Here is a 14,719-nt window from a genome sequence, read left to right on the forward strand (position 1 = left end):
TCTCTGCCAGGCTCAGAGCGGATGAGGGTATGGGGAAGAGCACTCCTCCGTGGTTGGCTAGGCCTTATCGTTCAGGTTGTGTGCAAAGCAGCGTTCAAATCATATACCTCTGTTAAAGTCACCCTGGCTGGCAAAGACCATGGGGCTTTGTAAGGATTTCCCCAGACAGCTGACTCCTGAGGTTCTAGACCACCTCTTCTAAAACCCTCTGGAGGTCAGAGCAGGCAGTGCACTTCTTAAAACTGGGCTGGAATGGAAGGGGTCCGAGACCAGAACATACAGAGGGCCCTGCTGCAGTCCAGAAACCCAGGGGAAAATTGCTCCGGGAGGAACTCTGTACCTCCTGGGCCCAAAGGCTCTTCCTTTCCGAGAGACTCTCTCCCCAGCCCAGCCCTAGTCCCAAGCCAGCCCTCCAAAACCCAAGAGCAAGAAGCCAGTAGTGTTATCATGACACAAACATGCATTCAGTTTTATTCACAAAACAGCCTGGTCTCCTAAAACAATACAAACAGCATGTTCCTCAGCAGGGAGCTGGCCACGGGCAGGGGGCCCCTGGGCACCCACCCCTACCAGCAGGGGACCACGCAAAGAAGCCCTTTCTTCTGCTGCTGTGAGCAAGGCTGGAAAAAGAGGGCTCATTTTTTCTAGGGGAAGTAGCCAGGATCAGAAATACTGAGATGTGGGCTTCCCAGATCTCAGCGGATCAACAAATGAATAGAATTTTCATCTCTCCAAAAATCCGTCACTGTTGGGGCAGGGGCGTCCCAGTAAGGGGACGATGGGTGCGACATGGTCGGGCCTGGGTCAGGAACTCCCAGTCCCAGTGGGCTCTGGCCGCTCTGCACACGTGGACGGATACAGAGGGGCTTCTACACGGTGCGATCAACATTTCCTTTATAAACGTGAGTGGATTCTCCAGGCAAACTATGCACTATTTCATGGTTGGAAAGAATCAAAGGAAGTTTAAAATGAGAGTGGAGTTAAAACTGTGCTAAATTACAGTAGTGCTTATTAGTAACTAGATTGCAAAAGGTTACAGAAAATTTACATTCTCTACACAAAAACAGCATCTCCCGCACAGACAACATTGACATTGACACAGGAAGGAGACTGATTGTCCATTCTTTGCCCAGGAAGTCTCGGTACTTTATAGATTCGTCTTTACCTCTCTTGTTGTTTGTTGATGTTCTTCTGAAAAAGCAGTTAAATTTTTTTTCTTTTTCTTTTTATACTAGGGACGTGGAGATGTTAAAACGACAACAAAAAATATATATATATAAAAACAGGAATGAAATCTGTGAGAGAATATTTTTGGTTCTAAAGACGGGTGCATCCGTTTGTCTTCGCCCGAATCCCTTGCCGGAGACCACGCGGGCTGTGACATTGCACGGAGAGGGCAGCTTTGGGTTCCCGGCCGTCACTGAAATCACTGAAACCACCGGAAGGCAGCTCCCGACGGAAGCATCACCTTCTGGCGGGGCGGGAGACAAAAACAAGGAGAGAGTTCAGTCAGGGTCCCGGTGGGCCTGGTGCAAGATGCTCCCCGTGGCCGGCTCAATGACGGAGGAACGGGCATGGAGAACGAATGGCCAGTTACCCGGATGAGTTCCTGTCATCTTGGCCAGGCCAGGTTGGCCAAAGAAGAAGCCATGACCCGCTGGGCTACCCAAAGGCCCAGAGCACCCAGAGGCCTCCTGAGCCACTCAGGTGCCCAAAGGCACCTAGCACCAGGTGGCTGTAGTCTACCTGGGGCCACAGCTGCAGTCTGCCAAGTGAGTGTGAGCACTGCTCTGTGCATGTGACGGGAAAGCAGCCAAGTCTATGATGAGGGGATGCCTACAGGGCGGGTGTCCACATGGGTGTCCGCACTGGAGTGGGTGCCCCGGTGTGCTGGTAGGTAAGCAAGACACACGAGAGGCTGCGGTCAGAAAGGTGGCCAAAAGGCCTTGACTAGGATGCCGTTCCAACCATTATGGAGTCAGGCCTACTTGCAAGAGGAGTGGAGACTGGTGGGCAGGAATGGCAACTTGCAAAGCTGCTTGTGAACTCAGCTAGTTTACCCCAGCTGGGACACAGAGCCAGGCTCTGCTTGCTACAAGGGCAGGCGATCCCTGCAGGTACACCGAGCTCAGTTATGAATGAGCTGCCTCTTCCCACCTGCAGGCAGGGCAGCCAGCACCGAGACTGCGCTATCTTGGGGAGCTTTGGTTGGGGGTGGGGGCAGGGTGGGGTTGGGAGTTTAACAACACATGACTCTTTCTCAAGGCCACAGGGTCCATAGATAAAACCCCTCAGATGGGGCTAGGGACAAAACCAGTCTTAGGTTACAGACTAGATGCTTTAGGACATGTCTAGGAGATAGAAACTTGGTACCTATGTGGAGATATCTGACACAGGCCCTAGGAGGGGCATCAGAGTCCCAGGGCCTCACTGGGAACGCCAGGCCCCTACCTGCAAACCATGGCTTGCTGGCATCTCAGGATGTGGCTCTGACTTTTAGGGCAGTGAACAGGTATCTTGCAGCCAGACCTCCAGGCCCTAGGGGCTGGGTATCCCCCACACTTGCAGGCAGGAAAGGTGGGCTCCAGGACTCAGGGGTAGGTATGGACCGCCAGACAGATGGGAGAGCCCGCACACCTCCCTCTACGGTGCTGTTACCTCCAGAGCAGCGGAAGGCTTCTTTTTGAGTTCTTCACACTTTCTGAATTTGCAAATCTGATGGCCAGTCTTTCGGTTCCTACAACTGCTGCACTGCTCGCAGTTGATGCGCCGCCGGCAGGGCGCACACATGCCGCAGCGTTTCCGCTTCTTCTTGCCCGAGCTGATGGCAGAAGCCAGCTCTCCCTGCATGGGGTACTCGGCCAGGCCGGCCATGTGCAGCGCACTCTCAGCCAGGAACACACCGGCTGGGGTCATGATGAAGAGGCCTGGATTGATAGGGAAAGCGCCCAGGTAAGGGAAGTCGGACTGGCCATTGAGGGCTTCGGCGCCGGCCACAGCCTCCATGTCGGGCAGGCCGGCACCCGCCTCGCTCATCAGTGGCAGGTGTTCCTGCACCACGCGCTTTAGCATCTCCGTGGACTGTGCGAACTGCTGCAGCGTCAGCTGTCCCTCGGCTGCCAGCTCTGTGGCCCGCTCTGCCTTGCTTAGCAGGCTGGCCACAGCACCACTTTTGTGCTTTGAGGTAGGGTTGCTTTTGTCCACCGCCATGGCCGCAGCCAGGTCATGACCGTTGGCCAATAGGGAGGCTGCGGCTGCGGCTGCGGCAGCCTTGTCAGCAGACTCCCCTCCCATCATGCTTCCGGCGCCACCACTGCTACCAAAGGAGGAGTAGTGGGAGAGTGGGCGGGAGCGACGCAGGCTCTTGTTGAGGGGTTCACTGATGATTCCACTCTTGTTCCGACGCTCAGGGGGCGGGGCATCGTCTGCCACGGAGGCCGGTGCCGTGGCAGCCACCGTGGCACTTTTGTCTGTTCCTCCTGCCTTTTGGCCACTGCCACTGCTGCTATTGGTGTTACTGCTGCTGCTGCTGCTACTGCCACCGGCGTCCTGGGAGCCACCGCCGAGGCTCGACATGGTGGGGCCGAGGCCCAGACCCCGCTGCTGGGAGAGCCTGCAAACTGCTGCTGGGGGCTCAGAGTTGAGCGTGTAGCCCGGCTGCCCACAATACAGATGCCTGGAGGGCCTCACTCAGGGTAGGCGCATGGTCAGGTGTCCACGTGGAATCGTCTTTACTCTGTTGGGAAAGGTGGGGACAAGGTCAGTAAACCCTCCTCCTTCAGCATCACCACCCGTACTGCCATGGTAACGACCAGAAGTCTGATGAGGCATTAGGCGCCAAGCCTATCTTGGTGGAGAATTTATTTGTATTATCTCACTTAAGACCCTGAAGAACCTTAGGGAGCAGTAGGTGGTAATCCTCTATTTCTTAGCCAGGGAGAGCAAGGTTTATTATGAGAGTTACTAGCTCAAAGACACATAGCCACCGAGAGGCACAGGGAGGTTTTAGACCAGGTGGTCCCAGCCCAAATCTGCCCCATGTAGATCTGGAAGACCTAACTGATGAGCACAGGATCCCCTGTCCTCGGTGGGGCAGGAGATCTGGAGATCTAACCAACCAACCCTGTGGATTCACGACCTCTAGTCCGACCCGTCTAAGGAGAGGTGTAGGATAGAGACCACAACACCCAAACTGCAGCCCCTGGATGCTTGTTTGGAGACAGCGGGTAAAGGAATCGGGCTGCTTGGTAATCCAGCCTGATGGAGTACAGCACCCTCATTTATGGAAAGGAAGCAGGGGCTCTCGGCCTGAAGCACTTCTGCGAGAGTGGGAAGACATACATGTATTCCATGCACACCTCCCTCCGTCCCGAAACCACAGCCATCATCTCAGACCCTGCTCTGGTTTCGGTGTGGTCTCTGCTGTTCCTGGCTTTCAGATGGAAGGAGGGTGCAGAGCAGAGGTCACAGTGAGGGCTGGGATGGAGAGTGGGGGGAGGCAACCAAGAGCTTGTCTTCTGGCCACATCCAGAGTTCCGAGGCCTGGGCCTTCCCCACGACAGGGGGCTTCTAAACACAAGCATTAAGCAGGGCACACGAGTGGCCAGCCCTCTTCTCACAGGTCCAGATGGAGCGGGTAGCAATTTCCTATCAGCCTTGGCCCTCTAGCATCCCCAAGGACAGGAGTGAGAGAGAGCACAAGGCCCAACCCCTGAGCAGCTGCTAGTGGCTCAAGGGGCAGCCGAACATCTGGTGGACCCCGCCCTGCCCTGGGCTCGAGTGTTAGGAACACATCAGATCTTTGTCCCTGTGCAACCCCATCACACCCACCAGGCTGCCCTGGATACTGGGCCTGTACCAGAGGCCAGACAGTCCGACTCTGCATTTACAAAGGGGTGAACCCTGTAACCCATAAGGCCCTCTGCTCTAGGACAGAAAGTGGTTAGAGCAGCCAACTGAAATGCTCAGGCGTGGGGTGGAGCGGGGGGCAACCTGTAGCCTCACTCTGTCTGTTGGCTCTCACCTCTCCATGGATGTGCATTCACCCAGGGCGCCTAGATGAGGAAGAACCAAGCATGATGGGAAGCACTCAGACATGGCTGGGGGTCAGAGGTCAGGCCATAACAGGAAGGGGATCATTCTGTCTGAGGATTTTGTACTATCTCACCCCCAACAGGCCAGCCTAGACCACCTTTCCAGACCCTCTTCCTCGGAGACCAGGGATCCCTCTTGGCACCAGTGACCCTGGGTGTGCTAAGAGACGAGGGTCAGAAAACACCAAGCACCCCTTCTACCTCCTGCTCATTGAGCTCAACTTCCTTGCCCAGGGCCACAACCCAGCACCCCCAACTACAGAGACAGGGAAGAAGGAAGAGGTCTGCGGGCTGGGGCGACAGGAGCAAAAGCCCATGTGTCCCCGCCTCTAAGGCCTGCTGGCTGGTGGCAGAAATCGATAGTCGCATTAACGCTGCTCTTGCTTGCTCAAGCTCGCTCCCCCCTTCCCCCCCACCCCCAGCTCCAGGAGCCAGCTCTGCGTGCAGGGCGGGCAGGTCAATTAGAAGTCAGCTCCCTTCAACGCAGTAAGCGGCGTGGTTCGGGGCAAGCGCCTGCTTTTGTCTCCATCCCAGTCTATGTTGAGAACAGACCTTGTGTGCTATTCATCTGTGGTCCCTCCTAGAATCTCTCATCTCTCACGTTGGTTCTCCCAGGGCCTACGTGGTCTCAGTCCCCAAGTCCTAGAGCACACTGAGCCTGGGATAGGGAACGTGATATGTCACTGAACAGGTGCTGCAGGAAGAGCACTGGCTTGTTAGCCCTGGAAGGTAAGGGAGGATGGATACACAGTGGGACTGGCCACAGGGCTAACAGTCCTCAAGCCCAGGCAGCAAATATGCGAAGCCAATCTTCATGACCTAGGCCTAGCAGCTCCCAGTCTTCTTCCAACCCTGCCTTTGTGGCTGTGTCATCCCCTTCAGACCTAGGGAAAGGCTGATGCCCTCCCTGGTCCCTAACAACTATAGGCTCCATCTAACCTGTTCACAGAAGGAGAGAACAAAGAGGTGACATTTTCCTAGGCCCCAGCAGGGCACACACAACCCCTCCAAGGCCAAGAAGGGCCTGGCAATACCCAGGCAGCAGGGGAAGAGCCGGGCTGCGTTGAAGCGGAGCGGGAGTGAGCGGGAGGGAAAGCTGGTGGGTAGGCAGGCGGCAGCGGCGGGCACGCACATCCATCATCAGCCCTGCCAGGAACGCATCCAGCCCCCAAAAAGAAATACTGCGCCTGAGGAGGGACAACAAAGGGCTCCGTTTCATCAGCAATGCGGAGCCAGCGTCCCGCCGCCCCGCCAGCCGCGGTCAGCCCACAAAGGACCCCTTTGTCCATGCAGGAGCCCGGCGGCCTGCGGGTGGGGATAGGGCCCAGGGATGAAGGAACTGGTCCCCAAGAGCTGGGGGGTGGGGGTGGGGGCGAGGGAGAGACAGGTGTTAGGGACAGAGAATGTTGACACAGAACTCAGGAACGGGTCAGAGACAACGGGACCTGGTGAGATGAAGCAGAATCATGGTTAGAGGTCAGAGGGGACATAGGGGACCTGGCACGGAAGGACAGAACCAAGAGAAAGAAGCTGGAGATGTCCACAGAGGCAGGAGCCTAAGAGTCTAACGTAAGCTGGGGGAGAATTGATGGAGGGAGGGATGGGGACACAGTTCGTGTCCCAGACCCGAGCCTCAGAGTCCTACCCTGGCTGTTGGGAAGACGGAAAGTCATGTGACCTGATAGCAGTGGGGGCTACTTCAGCCTCTACTCCCCCCCAAAGCAGACTTTGCTCTCTTCAAACCAGTACCTGAACTAACATTTAACTAAGAGCCCTTCCAAAGGGGTTCACATTTATCGAGCACCTATTGTGCTGTGGTATATGTAGCTTCCCAGGTTAAGATGGTACCCAAGACACAGGAAGTTTTAATCAGTTTCAGAAATAAAGAAACTATGGTTCACAAAAGTTCAAGCTGTCAGCCTAATGTCAACAGCGGTAGAACTTGAACCCAGAGCTAAGTGTTGGTCACCCGCTCTATGACTGTCTTTGTTCTACTTGGGCAACTGACAGAATAGCCCAAGGCAGAGTGGCCCAGTTATCCTACTGCCCGCCCACCAAATTGTTACCATGCCTGTCACTTCTTCCTGGTCAGGGGTGAGCTGTCACGGGCCCCCAGGGGAGTGCCCCACCTGGAGGCTTAGAGATACACATGCAGGAACTCAGAATGCTAGGCCAGTGACATCATAATGCCAGCTGGCAATGAGGTCACCGGAGGTAGTGGTGATGGCCTCACCCCACCCTCAGCCACAGAAAAGCCTGACTGCATGGGGGAGGAGCTTATGTCCTGGGAGGGACTGGTGCTCTGTGTTCCTAGGAGGCCTACAGCTCGATCTAAACGTTTAGCAGTACTCCTCTTCCTCCTAATGCCCTGTGTTACTATGGCGGGAGGGGCAAGGAGGACGTCCACACACCCTCCCTGCACGAGTGTCTCAGACCTGGGCTGGTGGAAGGTCACCAGTGAGGCTGGGTGCCTTCTTGGAGGAAGAGGCTGTCAGGTAAAGGATAGGGAGTCATTACCAGGACACACCAGGTATGGATGACCTTTGCCGGGTCACAATCACAGTCTTGAGGTCAAGGACAGGACATTACAATACGATCCAGTGCTTTTTCTTAGGTGTGTGTGTTGGGGGGAGGGGGCAGCAACCTTAGCCTCCTAAATACTGGGGTTATGGGTGTTGGCTACCATTCCTGGCCCTAGTTCAATATTTTTTTTTTTCTTTTTGGTTTTTTGAGATAGGGTTTCTTTTCCCTGTGTAGCCCTGGCTGTCCTGGAACTTGCTTTGTAGGCCAGGCTGGCCTCAAATTCACAGAGAACCCCCTGCCTCTGCCTCCCGAGTGCTGGGATTAAAGGCGTGCACCACCACACTCATCCTAGCTCAGTGATTTTTAAGTGCATTTTTAGAATTCTGTCCAAGGACAGGTTTGCTCTGGGCATTATGCCCCATCTGCTGCACTGGCTTTAATAACCTTCTAGGTCCATCCTGCTTATAAAAGGTGGGAGGCTTCCTGAACTAACTCCAACGGCCAAGCAGAACTCAGCATGGCTTGAGTGGGCTAGAGTACGCCCTGGCTTAGAGCTTCTTATATCTACTTACCTGGGGTATGGGGGGAGCAGTGCTGATGAGCAAGAATACGGAGGTCAGACAGACAGACAGACAACAAACAGAGCGAGTTGGTAGGCAGTCCAGACCACAGGCTCCATAGCTGAACTGACCCACTGATGTAGAAGAGAGGTTTCTCTCTCTGATCCCCATAATTTAGCCTAGTCTCCAGGGTTGAGGAGTAATACTGAGCCCAAGAGATACACATGGAGGAAGGAAGACGTGCAGCTGCAGCCTGACAGGCAGTATGGAGGGACAGACCTGTACAGCCATAGCAACCCTAAGCACCTAGCAACTGGCCAGGGTAAGACATGCCCTTGACACCACTGGGGGATCCTCCAGTTGTAACACTCCAAGACAGTTAATAACAGAAAGGGAGAGGGGTATGGCAGTACACCCCTTTAATCCCACTACTTGGGACACAGAAGCAGATGGATCTCTAAGTTTGGGGCGAGCCTGGTCTACAGAGAGTTGCAGGGCAGCCAAGGCTACATAGTGACACGGTGATTCTCCACTGCAAACAAACTAAAAACAAAACTCTGGGTCTGCTGCAGTCATATTCCTAAGTTCACTCTGACTTAACCCAGACTTGGAGCCTGGGCCTCTGTTCTTCCCCAAACTGAGTAGCTTCTTGGACTGCACACTGAATCCCTGGCTAGCGGCGTGCTTTCAACTGGACAGTGAGACCTTTCTTCTGTATGCGTCAGCCCATATACTCTTCCCTCATAGACACCTTCTGAGTATGTCCTGTATTGTCCTATGCAGAGTAGGCAAAATGCTCTGTGGCTAGGATGGACAGACTGATACTCTGCTCCGATGAGTCTGAGGGTGTCCCTGGATCTTGAACTAAATGCTTCCCAGGGTGAAGCTATTTGAGCAGACACCCACCTGAGACTATAGCTTGCATCCCTGCTTAGCCTCTATCCTGATGGGTTTCATCACAGACAACAGGCATCGAGAGGTAGCTCAGAGACATTTGAGTCGAGGAGCTAGAGGGGGGTAAACTGTCAAGAGAATAAAGCTAGGCACTGGAGTCTTAAGGTCTGCATTGTGGCTTTGTCCTGGCCTGCCCCTCACCATGAACTTTGAACTAGCCCTTTCCCTGTACAGAGCATCAGTTTCCTACTTGTAAAATAGAAAATGCCCAAAGACTGTTTTGCTATATGAGTACCTATGTAAGTATAAACGCTGTGTGCATGTTTGGTGACCAAGGAGACCAGAACACAGTATCACCCAGAACAGGAGTTACAGGAAGTTGTAAACTGCCATGTATGTACTGGAAAGCAATCCTGGGTCCACTGCAAGAACAGCTAGTACCCTTCTTAATTAGGTTCAAAGGGGAAGAAGACAGATACAAAAAAAAAGTTTGGAAAAGTGACTCCTCATCCAGCTACCCAGAGTGGTAGAGCTCTAGAGGCCTGACAGGAGGCCAGTGCAAGTCACAGGATTTGCAGGTGAGCAAGGCCACAGATGGAATTTGGCCTACTGAGGGGCAAGAAGACATATGGTGCCCTCTAGCTCTGGTTGCCTAAGGGGATGTGACATCAAGTCAGACACTGCCGAACATTTTTCTTATACTTTGTTTTCCTTGTAGCTATTTTGAAACACGGTCTCTCCTGGAGCTCAAGATATCTGCCTGCCTCTGCTTCCCAAGAGCTGGGGTAAAAGGCATGAGCCACCACACCCAGGCCTTGTAGCCTATTACTGGACTCTGTCTACTCCCTTTTAACTAAAAGATGCCCTTTTAACTAACTAACTGCCTGAGGTCACCAGGTCAGTAGGTGACAGAGTCACAGTTTGAACCCAGACTCCAGGGCCTGGCCTTCTAACCCTGGCTAAGGAGGAGAAGGCGGATCCCAAGGGTTGTTCTGGTGGCTCTAGGGACGTCATACCAAGTACTACTGCTGAGAAGTCTGCAACTGTACCAAGCCCAGGGGAAGACAGGGGAAGGGGCTGTGGGGTGGCCCAGCCTGGCTGGGCAAGAGAGCTCCGGGCATTCCGGCAGCCTCCGCAGGAAGCAGAACGGGGACGGAAACCGGCTCTTGCTGCCTCCCCCAGAATCCTGTGGGCAGCCCAGCTAGGCTGCACAGAGGCCTTCTTTGTGCCTGCCCCAACCCGCCACCCGGCTGGCCCAGGGTTTTGAGTTTCCTGGGGGTGGGGGGGGGTCCAGTCACCACTAAGCCTCTAGGTTCTCCCCCTCCCAGTAACAACCACAGCAGTCCACAGCTGGAGGAGGAAGTGAGTGGATGGCTGTGGCTGCCCTGGAGACTCTAGGGGATCTCAAAACAGGCCCACATCCCAACCCCCCATATTTATACACCCTAACCAGAAACTGTGGCACCTAGGTTGTCATGACCCACCTGGAACCACCCCCATCCTACTCCACCAGGATGCTCTTGGGCCAGGTGGGTGAGGCAACATGACTGCTAAGCCACCCTTTCCCACACTCTGGACAGGGCACACCAAGCAGACACCTCTTCCCAGCATTTCAGGGGATAAAAGCCCCCTTGGGTGTGTAACTAAGAAACATAAGGTACCTGGGAAGGGAGTATGAAGCAGAATCTGTGTCCTGGGGAGCTGGACTAAGTATCTACCAAGGGAAGCATGTCAGACATAGGTTTGGGGCCTGCATCTGGTGGCTGTGGGTGTGGCCCGGTGCAGACGAAGTCCAAGGCATCAACCTTTGAGGACGAAGAGTGCTATTATACACATGGCTATGCACCAACACAGGTGGAGGTATTTGAAATATAAGCTCCCAGTGTGCAAGGAGGAGGGGCGTGCTTTCCACACCTCAGGACATACACAGCCATTAGTGTGGTTTGCAAGTAGAGCATTAACTATGGTGGGTTGAGTGTCTGCAGGTTCTTCTGGCCCGCGTGTTAACCTGCCTTAGCTGTGAGACAGCAGTGTGTGCACTGTGAGCCCAGGCGGGGCCTGAGTGTGATGGGGATGGTGCAGTTGGGAACTGGTGCCAGCTGCCAGGGCCCTTGTGGAAACAGGAAGCTGCCCACAGGTGTGCCTGCGGTGTGGTGGGGGCTGGGCTGCACCCAGGTTCAGTGTGTCCCTCTGAGAAGCCAAGTCACTGTTTTAGCTGAGAATCCCAACCACGGGTGAGGCACCTGTCTGCTGTTCAAGGTCTAACAGCTCTGGTCAGCATCTAGCCGCCAGCCTGCCTGGCCTTAGCGTGGTAAAGACGGGAAAACAAAAGCCCCTAGACCGCAGGCCCTCCCTGCAGAGGCGTGGGGGAGGCAGGCAAGACGCAGGAGACTGAAGGGGTGGGAGGGAAGGAGGGAGGGAGGTGGCGTCGCAACCCCAGAACACAAAAATAATGAGGCGAGAGGGGCCGTGGGGCCAAGCTGGCTGGTTCCGGAGTCGCTATCTGACCTTGACAGATGCCACAGCTGGGCGCCTGGAGAGGAGCTACAGCCACCCGCTGCCTCTGTGCTGCAGCCTGCCCCCCCTTCCCCAGGCCAGGGTCGATTGAGGCTCTTACAGGCCAGCCACAGGCAGACCCCCACCAGGGATGGGAAAGGAGAAAGCCCTGGGTGTGGAGGTGACTGGGAGGGGATCCAGCCACAGGGCCTCCTGAGGGTACTCCAGCCCTCAGGTGTGACCAAATGTGAGCAGCATGGAGTTGGCCATTGTGCTGCAGCTTAGCTGTGTGTCTGAGAGCGTGGAAGTGAAGCAAAGTCGAGTCTGACAGGGACAAAGATAGTACTTGTATGCTCATGTCCTCGGGGGTCACAGAAGCAGGACGGATGGACTAACATTTCCTGCTGTTGATGACACATTCTCGGGGATAGGTACCAATCACTGCCCTACCCTCTTCCAGAGACACAGCCGGCCAATGCAAGCAAGGTTGGGATAGGGCTGGAATGGGAGACAAAGAGCAGCTCGGCTGCCTCCCCCGCGACTCTGGACCTCGCTCCCTCGCTGTAGCAGTTGTGTCCCCCAGTATGCAATGATGGGTGTATAGCTGGGTACTGCCCCTTGGGGGGATGGCAGCAAGGGGCTGGGGTGTGAGCTGCAGCAGGGGACGCTGGGCTAGAGGTGGATTAGCAATTCCGAGCACTGGCTGCATAATTAAAAAATCATTCCGGCAGGCAGGCGGGCAGAGCTGAGTGTGAGCTCACGCTTGGAGCAGGCGGGGACACAGCCACAGCGCTCCCCCTCAAAGTGCTTCCCCGAGGAAAAATCCCACCTGCTAATATAATTATGGAAAAACACAAGCACGGAAATTCTGTTTGAGCAAACAGTGTGCCGGAGTGCCCAGGGCTTGCATGGCCCCCAGCACAGCTAGCAGGACAGGACGTAAGGCTGGCACCTCTGGTTCGCTGCAGTGAGGCAGGTCCTGCTGGGTTCAGATTCTGACCTCCACCTGCTGGAATCGCCAAATCCAAGAATCTGCATAAGGTCAGCTCTGTCGGTCTCTGACAGGCATTGAGTATCCTGCTCACCAATGCAACACCCCTGAAGCTCAACAGTCTCCCTCCTCTCCCCAGCTCGCCTTTCATCAGTCTCTGCCCAGCCCTTCGCCTAGCTACGTGGACCCCAGGCTCCGAGGACACAGGCACCCTAGGCTTGTCTAGGATAAGCCAGGCGGGCTGCCGTTCAGCCTGGGAAAGGCGGCCAGCTTTGGGGCACATGCCCCAGAAGGGCAGGCTGAGCCGCCATCACCTCGGGCCTGGAGCGGGCAGCGCAGGAGGGAACCGGGTCTAATTAGTCGGACTGGGAGGACGGGGCGGGCGCCAGGCGGCTGCCCAGAGCAGCGCAGGCACGTCCGAGAGCGGCCAGGAGGTGGTGGCGCCCGGAGACGCACCCGAGACGCAGCGGGCAGGAAGCCTGGGAAGGAGGGCTGGGGCCAAGGAGACTCGGCAGTGAGCAGTACTGCCGCCCCTCACTCCTCCATGCCACCAGGCGCGGCAATTAGAGGCTTTCAAAGTTTGTCCTTAATTGGTTTCATTTTTGCCTCATAAATGATTCATGGCCCCAGAGGTCTGGGAGGCGGAGGGAGTGGCAGGGGAAATTTGGGGAGGCTTTTGCCTGGGGCCAGTCCCTCTACCTGAGACTGGGAGAGAACTCTGAACCCACTGCAGTGGAGAAGAGGGACTGGGGGAAGTACTTGGCGGGTGGGACCCTGTAGCAAAATTTAAACACCCAGGCCGTCTCTTTGGAGTTTTAATTAGGAGCTGCAACGTCTCTTCGGTGGACCAGGCTCAGGCTCTGAGTCTAGGCACAGCCACAGCAGCTGCTGGGAGACCCAGGAAGCATGAATAACACCAAGATAACAACCTACAGCATCAATGGTAATAACCGTGAACGCTTAAGGACGCTTTTAACCGGAACCGGCAGAGGCTCTTTTAACCACTCACTGCCCCAGCACCACAGGGTACTGTGAAGTACTGAAGATCACGGCTTTCAAAGGAACCGAGGCCCAGCAAGGTTAAGACCCTCCTTCTGAGCCCCACCCCACCCTCAATGCTAGAAGCCCTCACCCAGAGCTTTCAGGTCTCAAGAGTTCTTGTACTCGCAGGGCCTTGGCCTACCTGTAAAATGGGAATAGAGAAGCCTAAAGTCCCTAATGGAGTGATAACTCTGGGCCAGACCGGATGCTTTGAGATGCTATAGACACCACCCTTTGGGAGCTCCTGGTCTCAGGGACACACAGAGACATGTAACAGTTCATCCAGAGAACATGTGAACACATCCCATAGCTAACATGGTAGGGTAGTAACAGGTCTTCAACAAGTGAGGTCCATGGTGAGGCTCTCCTTCCCTCTGGCTAGCCTATGGGATGCTCAGGGAGAGGATGTGGTCCACTTAACCCAAACCCTGGGTCAGATCTCCAAGAAACTTAGACCCACAAGTTACACCAGACTGACATTGAGATGCAAATTGCTACTAAATACACTGTTTCTTTTCTTTTCTTAAAAAGCAGACCCCAGAGCTGCTTGCCCCTGCCTCCCAATTAAAGCACTACACCTGATATGTCTTTAACATTTTTTTAAAGAGAGAGAGAGAGAGAGAGAGAGAGAGAGAGAGAGAGAGAGAGAGAGTGAGAGTGTGTCACACTCGTGACCGTTGAGCCCAAAAGCTTTGGATCCCTTGGAACTGAGGTTATCTACTGAGGTGGTTAGCTACCTGATGAGGGCCCTGAGACTTGAACCCAGGTCCTCTGGAAGCACAGCATATGTGCCTCCCACTGAGCCACTTCTACAGTAGGGCCTGATAGGCCCCCAGGAATTCTAGAGATGGAGTACACTGTAGACTCTGCCCCAGGTCCAGGCCTGCTAGCTAGATGCTTGGTCTCAGGTTCCTCACAAACATATCTCGTGCACTGTACACCATGTATCCTCCAGACCCTGCTGGGCGGCACAGCCCCAGAGTCCCTCTCCGACCACCAGTCAGGCATAGGAGACACTGCAGTTGGTTACAGCTGTCCAGACCCTTCCACGGGTTTCAGATTTCCCAGATGAAGAAACGAGGCTTAGGGAAGATGAGGGGCTTGCCCAAGACTATGCAGTT

At 54.9% G+C, this 14,719-nt stretch overlaps 1 protein-coding gene across 4 annotated transcripts in view; it reads right to left on the reverse strand.

Moving 5' to 3' along the window:
- Positions 1-440: 440 nt before the first annotated feature.
- Positions 441-14,719, reverse strand: part of Cxxc5 (CXXC finger protein 5) — a 31,170-nt gene continuing 16,891 nt past the window's right edge. For 3 of the 4 annotated variants that reach the window (XM_032885646.1, XM_032885647.1, XM_032885645.1), the window contains 2 exons: positions 2,659-3,736; positions 449-1,471 (listed from right to left, as the gene is read on the reverse strand). In XM_032885646.1, coding sequence (XP_032741537.1) covers positions 1,427-1,471; positions 2,659-3,576 — 963 coding nt within the window. In that variant the 5' untranslated portion in view covers positions 3,577-3,736 and the 3' untranslated portion in view covers positions 449-1,426. Of the gene's footprint in view, positions 1,472-2,658; positions 3,737-14,719 lie in introns of all 4 variants that reach the window. The other variant, XM_032885644.1, reaches the window with a different exon arrangement.

This window comes from Rattus rattus, chromosome 15 (assembly GCF_011064425.1).
Source record: "Rattus rattus isolate New Zealand chromosome 15, Rrattus_CSIRO_v1, whole genome shotgun sequence".
In the NCBI taxonomy this organism is placed as follows: Eukaryota; Metazoa; Chordata; class Mammalia; order Rodentia; family Muridae; genus Rattus; species Rattus rattus.